Source organism: Acanthisitta chloris, unplaced genomic scaffold, assembly GCF_000695815.1.
Source record: "Acanthisitta chloris isolate BGI_N310 unplaced genomic scaffold, ASM69581v1 scaffold17562, whole genome shotgun sequence".
NCBI lineage: Eukaryota > Metazoa > Chordata > Aves > Passeriformes > Acanthisittidae > Acanthisitta > Acanthisitta chloris.
In genome coordinates, this window is record NW_008660111.1 from 19,287 (window position 1) to 29,494 (window position 10,208).

General features: G+C 38.4%; 1 protein-coding gene across 1 annotated transcript in view; it reads right to left on the reverse strand.

Moving 5' to 3' along the window:
• Positions 1-3,144: 3,144 nt before the first annotated feature.
• SLC17A5 (solute carrier family 17 (acidic sugar transporter), member 5) overlaps positions 3,145-10,208 on the reverse strand; it is a 19,931-nt gene continuing 12,867 nt past the window's right edge. Inside the window, exons 9-11 of the mRNA XM_009069705.1 lie at positions 9,969-10,116; positions 5,125-5,215; positions 3,145-3,666 (exon numbers count right to left, since the gene is read on the reverse strand). Coding sequence (XP_009067953.1) covers positions 3,529-3,666; positions 5,125-5,215; positions 9,969-10,116 — 377 coding nt within the window. The 3' untranslated portion in view covers positions 3,145-3,528. The remainder of the gene's footprint in view (positions 3,667-5,124; positions 5,216-9,968; positions 10,117-10,208) is intronic.

Below are 10,208 nucleotides of genomic sequence, written 5' to 3' on the forward strand. Positions count from 1 at the left end.
ACATTAACCTGCCATACAAACTGTGTCTCATGTATCTGTACAATGTTGTAGGTTTCCTCACCCAGATCTGTTAAACTCAAAAGTTTAGTTCATTTGTCACAGAAACAAACATTCCCAGAAAGTAAAAGAGGAAAAACTGGCAAGTAAGTAAATAAGTGATAGAGAGGAGAAGCCAGAAAAAAAAGATACATCACAGGAACAATTCAACTTCTGGGAAATTAACTAAGATGACCCTTTCACACAGCAAATATAATTCTTACAGAGGAACATGTAGATGGGGGAGCACCACGCACAGGTGTCTATACATTATGAAGAGTTACAAACCTTCACTACTTTAACATTAAAAAGCGTATATGAGTTAACTCATATTTTTTGGTATAAATACTTCAGACTTCTTTAAGGTGACAACTGGTACCCTTAGAACAAAGAAATAGGGAATTGAAAACCACACCCATTACTTTGTGGCCATTCATCTTTTGGAAAGTATGATGAAGGCACTTTTTCAGGCTGGAAAAGACCATGGGTCAGATCTCAGACAACACCTATATTGCATGCAAGGTCATCCTTGAGAAGATATTCCATCTCTGCTGCTGATGTTGGTAGAACTTTGCACTAAATGTTCCAAAAGTAAGTGGAACTGTGTCAGGAGAAGACATTGAGGAAAAAGCACTGAAAAATACCTGGTGAGACTAAGACATGTTGCCAAAGCAGTGGTTCAACTCCTGCTCTGAAATGGGTGAAATCTGCTTTTTGAACTGAGTTCCCTCATTCCAGGTGGACATCCTAATTAGAGGGTTCTTGATGCAAAGGAGAGCACAACTTCTTACTCTGGTACGCCTGTTAAGGAAAGACAGCAAAAAATAAAGAGTCACAGGATCGTTTCAGGAGAAGTCACCACAAAAACCAGCCCCAGTTCTGCCAAGATCCTGTGTCACACAGGTGAAGTGAGATGAGAGGTAGCCAAAACCCTTGTTACTTCAGAAAATTCAGAGTATGAAAAACGTCTTTGAACAAATGAAACTGTCAGAGAACTGTGCAAACAGGAACATGGCAATGCAATAGGAAGAGTATCATGATGAGCAGAAAATCTTTTCACAGCTTAATGGATTTTTCTTTTTGCAAGCATGATTACAGGAATCTTGTTTGTTATGTGTTAAAAGCCTCCCTGAATTGAGAGCAAGAATCCCATCACATACTTTGTTACTTTTAGAAAAAAAGATGGGAAATAGCTCTGTACTGAGTTAACTGTAACTTGTTGCCTATAAATAAGGGTTTATAGCAACTTTTTCAGTCCTACTCTCCAAGCTGACTTAAAAGTTACAGAGTATACAAAATGAGTAATAATGCTGCATGAGATGAATGGAAGACAAAATCTATTATGCTGGTCAAAACTTTCTGGACTGTTCTATTGCTGATATGTCTAAAATTGTTTTGGTTTCAACTAAATCCAGTTCAGGCTCTTTTCATTGATACAGGGAATGTCTACATTCACTTCCACTGCATCTACTCCCTTAAGAATATTGGTTTTAAATTTTTGATATTCACCTGAACTGTTTTCAAGGAAAAAGACTAAAAGCACAGGATGCTGAAATTTCTAACTTCAGAACAGGCAAAAGAGCAACCCTGTCCATATGTTGCTCTGCTCAGGATCTCTAGAAAAGCAAAGGCATAAATTAATTTAATCTATATACAATCTTTTAAATTTTTTTTAAATTCCTCCCCTCCTTTTTAACCAAAACTACTGAAAGAGTACAAATTTCTGTAAACACAAAGTGAAATTATTCAGACGGAAGATCATACTCACTGTAAAGCTAGACAAAAAGCTTCTGAAGTAGGTAATTTTCCAGGAAAATATTAACCATGACTCAATCCAGTCACCAATCTTGTTCAGCATCCTTTCAAAAGGGTGTTCTAACATCAGGGAGATAGCAACTTTCAACAACAGATGCACATGTAAATATTTAATCCATTTATTGTGGAAACACTGAGGACACAATATAACTTTAACATACACCCACTGAGTAAGTACTAGTTTAATCTGAACGTCACATTGTTTATTGTGGAAATGCTGCAGACGCAAAAAAAAGATTTAAACACAGTTTAAATCCACCATCAGAGAACATGACACTTCAAGGAAGGCCAAAACAAAATGGCTCTTAAAGCTAAAAGAGGAGGCAGATGCCATTTCCTAGAAATGAAGGAAGGTAGGCTCCACTGGAGCAGCTTTAGGACTGGGCTTTTCTTTTGGATTGGTAGTGAATGAAAAACCCAGCGCCCAGTGTTTTTTCTCTTTTACCTAATTGCTCCAATCCAGGAAATCTTTGGCACAGAATTTTCCTTTGCTATATGACTATGAGATTTTTCAGTCATTTGTTCTTAACAAGGCCACTGTTTTCACAAACTTCACTTAATGCTACTGTGTGGCATTTAATTGCAGGTTGTGCAAAGGATGCTCTTGAGTGTCAAATTCTATCTTGATAGGAGACTAACACTACCAGGTTATTGCACTAGTTGTCTTTTTACTCTAGATTTATCTGACTAACATACAAGGCTGTTAGAGAAGGGAACTGATCTTCCTCATTACATGCTACACTGGCCTTATGTTATTTCATTTACACTAACAAGCTGACAAACATATCTACATGCAAGAGGAGAGAATTCCACTGCGTTGATTTAAAGAGGCAAAAAATGAATGTGTGAAACTGAAAGTTATTGTAAGGTAAGCACAGAGATATTCTATTTCTAGTTCACTCTTGTACACTGCCTAGATTTAAACCACAGAGCTGCACTGCTTCTTCTTTGCTGAGATAAATCAAAACAAGGCCTGTTTGAAGAACCTGCACCACAGAGGACACGTGGCTTGTTCTGTCAGTCCCAACAGTACATTTACTTCCTCACTGCTCTGTTTTAGTTGTGAAGTTATAGTCATCAACAGGGAATGTTTATGTCTTCAAAACTTGTGCGTAAAATAGAAGGAAATCATGTGTGCATTTCTTAGCCATCATTAAAACACGGACAAAATAAGAGCATTATAAAAGGTTGTAAAAAAATAGAGTTCTTCTGGACTTTTAAACACCAAAACCCCTATCAATCTCATAACGGAAATCAAAGCACTTTTTTTGGGTACAGTTCTTTGTCTGCCACTCCTCCTTACAGTGCTACATCATCACTTTACGTTTTCCTGTCATTTCAGTATCAACAAACATCTGCCTACACGTTAATTCAGAAAATATTAATTAAAAACTGGAAAGAACTGGAGCCTAGCACACTGTTTAAAAAAGCCATCTCTGATCATACATATGATATCAAGTCCTAACATGAAACTTCTGTATTTCATCCCAGTAGTTTCTTGTTAGGAAATAGCACACATATGCTGTCAAATTATTTTCAGTACAAAAGATACACAGATAAAACAGTTTAACTGAACAGCTCTGAAGACTCCTAGGCATCAGCAGGGAAGGCACTTTTCTGGTCACAGAATTCTAGCACATTGGGATTCAGCACAGCTTTGGTATTGCAACATCTCCTTCAGTTTCTATGCAAGTGATATCCACTGACTGCCCAGTCCTGAACTTCTCCACTCGCAAATAATGCAAAGAAAATTGCTCCGAATAGATTAATGGAGGCAGCAATATAGAAAACAGTCTGCCATTCTTCCACTGTATTCTGTCAAAAGGGGGAAAGAAAAAGACAAAGATGCAGTCAATTTGCAGCTCCACGCTCTGGAAAAAGTCATTTTCAAATCGATGCTACAGGCCCTGCCTATTTAAATGTAAATGCCATTCAGCATGATTTCACAGCAACATAAAAGCATTATAAACAAAGGATGAAATCATCAGCATAGTCAAATTCAGTTTAATAATACAGCTTACACAGACAGTCCTGTCAGAATTGCATTACACTACCTGGATCAGTTTATCATTTCACATGCAGAACCGTCATATCAAAATTAAGATTTGCACAACGGCTACACGAGCTCAGAGAAGAGGAAAAGGAGACACTACCTCACTTTCAAGTAAGGTGGTACAAGAGCTGAAATGCCCTGCACTGTGCAGTAAGCTGTTCTTAATGTGGATATTCCAGAATCATAAGCTTTTTAGCCCAAACAAAATAGCTACCTTAACTCAGATTTCAAGAGGAAACCTCTAAACTCTAGTATTTAAGAAAGGCCTTAATACATCTGTAGCAAAGACCTGTGGTTTATTTGGGGTTTTTTGGGTTTGGTTTTGTGTTGTGGGTTTTTTTTTCCTCTTTTCATATAAAGAAATAATACCTGTAGATGTCTTAAGGCCTATTTTTTTAAAGTTCCAGATGACTAGTGTAACAAACCTGCAAATGATCTTAGTACAAAAACAGAATACCAGAAGGGTGCATTAGTATGGGGGAAGAAACTAAACCAAATAATATTACTCCAAAACAACCCATTTGTTAAGATGTCTGGAAGAGTTAATTTTATTGGAATTGTGTATTAATGAATATTTTTGTATTAGTTTTAAGGAAATCCTTGGAAGGACCACCAACTCAAAAAATTTAACTGTATCAATAAACTTATTCCTCCCATCTCTTATTCTTTAGATTTTAGAATAATTTATACAATTTATTTAAAAAATAGGAACCAAAAACTCCTCACTCCCTTTTTTTCTATCCAAAACACCCTTTGACTAAATCACCTTGGAAGTAAAATCTAACACTACAATCTAATTTCTCACTTCTCTGACAAACGCTGACATTAGAATTCAACACCTCACGTGAGAGCCTAATTAAAAACCCACAACAAGCAAGAACTTGCCCTAATTTCATAAAACAATACCACAACTGTCTCATCTAGTTGGCACTTTATTAGCATTCTGCTGTGATAAAGATATATTCATTTTATTCCTAGAGAATATAAGGGGTGGGTCACTAAAATTTTCAAGTTCTACAAAAGCCTTTGATTTTACCTTTATTTTCCTGATCAGAATCAGAAGAACAAAGGCTAGGAATTAAGTAATGGACAGGAACAGAACAGTAGAACTTACAAGTGTAACCCAGATTTCATTTAGTGACTGCAGACTTGAGAAGACAGAATTTCTACTTAACTGAGATAAAAATATAACAACTGAAAAAACCAGCAAACAGACTTACATTTTGAGTGAGGTTTTTGGCAATAACTGGCCCCACCATTCCTGGGATAGTAGCAAAAGAATTTGTGATCCCAAGGAGAATTCCAGCATACCTGTAAGAGCAATTGTTAACACTGCTTATTAACTTGGCCTGGTTATCAATCATAGGAACAATTTTGCCTAACCTGATCACGTAGGCCTCATCTGGATCTCTCAGACAACTCAGAACACAAATATTACAGTGGGAATGACTTGCTTTACTCTAGTAACAACTCTCAACTTGGTACATACATTTTTAGGGACATGGTTTAGGGGTAGACTTGGCAGTGTTAGGTTAATGGTTGGGCTTGACCATCGTAGAGGTCCTTTTCTACCTAAATGATTCTGTAGGTCTCTATTTTCCGGAGGCTAGTTATGGAATTTAACTTAAAATGGTCATGGCTTTGCTCAAGATCCATAATCCAAACTCACATTCCCTTTGTTAAGCCACAAGCAAACTCTCCAGAACAGATCCACAGGAGCAGTCAGGGAAGACACATTGCATGCGTTGAGGCAGAAAGACAACAAGGAGTATCACAGAGTGTTGTGTGGACACAGTAAGAGCTGGTTCAGGTTTCATTGCTAAAAACTTGTCTGCCAAGAAGGCAGTATCACCAGTGTGGCTCCTACAGAGCATATGTTCCAAAGACATGAGTTCAAAGTGCTGTGGCAGTCCTTCCCTTCAGCCTTCTGTGGGTCAAAGCCAATAGGAAATGGGTCTGACTAAACCAGTTCTGCTGGTTGTCATTCTTGCAGCTCCATTCTGAGGCTTCCTGTTCCATGAACGTGCTGCTTTATCACACACAAATGTATGCATATGCACCAGCAACCATAAAAACCTGCTGGGAAAAGCTGATAACTTGCTTAATATGAGTCTCAGCACCTCATCTCGAAGCAATTAAAGAACTCTCTCTCAGGCGTGTTGCAATACCGAACGTTTGAAACTGTACCACAGGCAGAGACTTGTGGAGAGACTGAAGAGAAATAAGAGCCAGATTTTCTGCAGTGGAGTTTGACCTTCCAAGCACCAGACCACAGATCTCAGCAGTTCAGGTTTTCAAGGTGGATTTGCTGGCTGAAGAATTTTACAAAATACCAATAGTTGCAGTTTACCATAGCAGAAAGGAACCACAGGAGAAGGTTGGACAACAGGGCACAGACTCAAGCTCTGCCAGGGGAGGTTTAGGTTAGATATTAGGCAGAAATTTTTTATTGATGAGGCATTGGAATGTGCTGCCCAGGGAGGTGGTGGATTCACCATCCCTGGAGGTTTTCAAGCTGAGACTGGATGTGGCACTTAGTGCCATGGTCTAGTGACCATGGTAGGGTTGGACTCGGTGACCTCTGAGGTCTCTTCCAACCTGGTTGAGTCTATGATTCTATGATCATATAGGTTGTTTAGCAGAATAAAATGATGTCCTCACCAGTTTTAACATAACATAAATATAATTTCATCTCTAAAGAGAAATGCATAGCTTTGAAATTTTATTTACCAAAACAGGAGAACTCAGCCATACAGCACTGTTACAAAAGGTTGAGATATGTGTATTCATTCTAATGATATTAGAGAAATGTGGATTGTTTTTTCCTGAGAAAAGGAATCAATCATCTAGTCTACTGGCTGATTTTTTTCTTGAAAGTCAACTCTAAATATCAGTTTAAAGCATGGAAATGTATTTCAGACCAAGATCCAATGCCTCAGTTAAAACAATCTTTATTTCTTATAAACATAGCACATAGTCTTCTTATCTTGGAAAGTGTTGTAGAATTAATAGGCCTTTCTAAAGCTGAATGTCAAAGGGTAAATTGTTCCCTTAGGAAAATAAGCACATATAGCAAAACTCAATTTAAAACCGTTAAGTAGAACCAAATGCTCTTTGTCTTCAATATGTTTAAGCCCTACAATACTGCTGTGGCACACTTTCAAAACAAAACATAGTTTAATAGTTTCTCTGGTCGCCAAAGATCTTTGGCAACCAATTGCTGGCTAAATGCCTCTGGTTATGCCCAGTGTTTCTGACATGGGTTGCATTCTTGATAATGCTCACTGTTTGATGCAGATAACTGTGATGCCACTCCCTCAGCACAGCAGGGACTCCCACATGCAAAGGGAAAGCAAAGAGTGACATGTCTACAGAGCAAAACCAATGGGAAGCTGTTGGTCAGGTTCTTATGGCATAGTGGGGATAACCAGATACAAATCAACTTGCAGAGCAGTTAAGTAGTGAAATCAAGAGTGAAAAAAACCCCAGATGTGTTAGTGTTTCATGTATAACAGAGACACGAGTATTGCAAGGGTAATACTAAAAATTGTCATCATATGAGTATTACAAGGGTAATACTAAAAATTGTCATCATGGAAACAAACTGATGTAGATTTAAAGAGCTAAAATAGAATACATTTTCCCCACAAGAACAATCTTGTCTCTCTCCTGTCTCCAGTCCTCCCCCCAATTCAATACACTGATGGCATCATAAATACACATTAGAAAACAAAACCACATAGCAAATATTGGGTTTATTTCAATATCAGTATTTTCATTCCCTTTTTTCTGTGAATATAGTAATTATTGCTATGGTATAATGCAACTTTTAGTAGCAACAGGGGACCCTTTGCTATTCTAGTCAGCATGCTTTTAACCAATTCAAACAGACATTTATGTGCATTTTGAAACAGTTTTGAATCACCTCTGGTTATTCTAATAGCTTTCAGAAAATTAAGAAAATAAATATCGAGCTCTGAGCAAACTCCTAACAGAGGTTTCCTTCACAGTTTTATGCAGACCCTGTTTTCAGATTTCTACAATTATGTCAAGCATTTCCTTGAAATTGTGAATGTCTGCCTTGACCATTTAGTCCAACAAAGGTCAGACAGTTGCAAAAAGTGACATAAAGGGGGAGGGGGAAAAACAGTCTTCCTCTTCTTCTCATCTTAGATGTTTCTTTTTTGCATTTCTGTATTTGAATTAATTCTTAATATGACCTTTGTTACAAGGACATGCTCTTCTCCTTCTCTGTCCCATTTGGACACATTTACCCCAAATTAAGGCATGCATGTGCTGACCAGAGAATCACTGATTTCAGTAAAACTGCATTCACCCTGAACACGTTGCCACTAGGGAAAGTTTTCCCACATACACAGCCATTCACCTCCAGAGGCAATGCTGGGCCAAAGTCCCTAAACTATCAGCAAGAGACCTCCCCCTGCTGCACTCCTATATCATAATCAGCACGCTCCCTTCTGCCTATCTGAGAGGACGAAGAGCTAGAGGAATTTGTCTGTTTTAAATGCACAGGGAATAAAAGCAGGACTTTACTGAGTGTAAGAAGAACAGAGTGGGATTTGGGCAGAGGGACCAGCAGCAGTTGATGTGGTGAATTGACTCTGCCTGCTGACACGCATCAGCATCGTGGAACGGCATTTTCTTCTTGTGGCTTTTGTCAGTGCCTAAAATACTCTGCATGCTGTCACATACAAACGGACTCTTTAAATAAACACACCCGAAATGCAAAGTGAAGGATCTCAAATTAGAGAATACACAAAACATCCTAATTCAGGAGACCTCAGCCATCACCTACCTGCACGCAGAAGTTCCTTGTGCAGATGCCTCACAGAGGCACACACTGCAGTTGCAGGAACTCCTTTTTTCCCAGGACAGCTCTGTTGCATTCCATGGACAGGATAAATTGTACTCACTTAAAAAGCACCATTCAATACTTTTTTTTGGAACTAACTGTTGTAGTTCTGCAAAACTAAGCTTGAAAGAAGCAGTATAATGGCCCCACAATACCCCCAGATGCACTTCTCTAACTACATCTTCTAAATTGTAATTCTGCATGATTTAAAACAAAGTGCAGCACAGAAGTTATTCTTGCTTTCACATTCAATTCATAGCACAGGCTGCTTACAGCTGGTCACTGACACCTCTCCTCTTGCTTGCCACCTAATTTCACCTGCCAAGATTAAATGGGTTCCCCCTATGAAAGTCAAGACTTGTCCATCATTGTGGACCACCATCCTTACAATTGCCAAAGCCTGGACACCACCTTCAGTTAGGGCCTGAGATCTCCCATCTAAGTTGTCTAGATCTGCAGATTTTTTTTTTCTAGGTAACATTTCTACAAAATGTTTTTTCCTTCTTCACTTAAAGTTTTTTCATTTTACACATGGATACAGAAACACTCTCTTCTTTAGACATAAAGTCATTTGACTCTGTTCATGTCTAAGTGCTACCACAAATAGGTAAATGAACGACAAAGTAAAGTACTTGATTTTACCAGTGCAAAGAATGTTTATGTGCACTTTCAAAAGAATATACATCCATCCATGCTCTTTGGGAAACCAACGGATCTGTCAGACTCTGAATTTGTAACACATTGGTGAAATTACAGCCTCAAGTTTAACTTTCCATTCTTAAAAATGAATCATTTAAGAGCAATTGCACATACCTGATTTGTTGCCTACTGATAACAGGTCACCTACTTGTTACAAGATTTTGATTCCAGTGTAAAGACTGTTTTTGAAATGCAAATTATTTGCCTGTACCACAGTGCAAGGTGTAATAACAGGAATTATGTAATTTATTACTGCAGGATCAACACTGGAATGATTCTAAACTGTTGTTTCTATCACATCCTCTGCCAAGGTTGCACTTTTTGCAAATACAGTGTTTAAAACTGTAAATCCAAGTCACTCTCAGTGTTTACACTCTAGGTCTGTATGGCACAAGGTTCATAGCTGCATTTCCAAGGCACCCCAGCAATACAAAAGAAGAAAAGGGTCATAAATGTACCACAAGCACTAACAACAGCTTCAGCAATACTTACGAAGGTGCTATATCCAGATGGTTGATGCTGTACCCAGATGTACAAAATCCTCCTAGTGTCGTTGAGATGGTCACAAATGCAACAGCCAGTGCATAGTTGCAGCCAATGAATCCAGCTGCCACTAAGAACACTGCAGGTCCAATCATTCCTTTAAGACAGAAACCACAGAATCAAAGCACTTCTCACACGAGAGACACTCCAAGCTGTGTGTACGTTTTCCATACAACTTCCACCACCCCC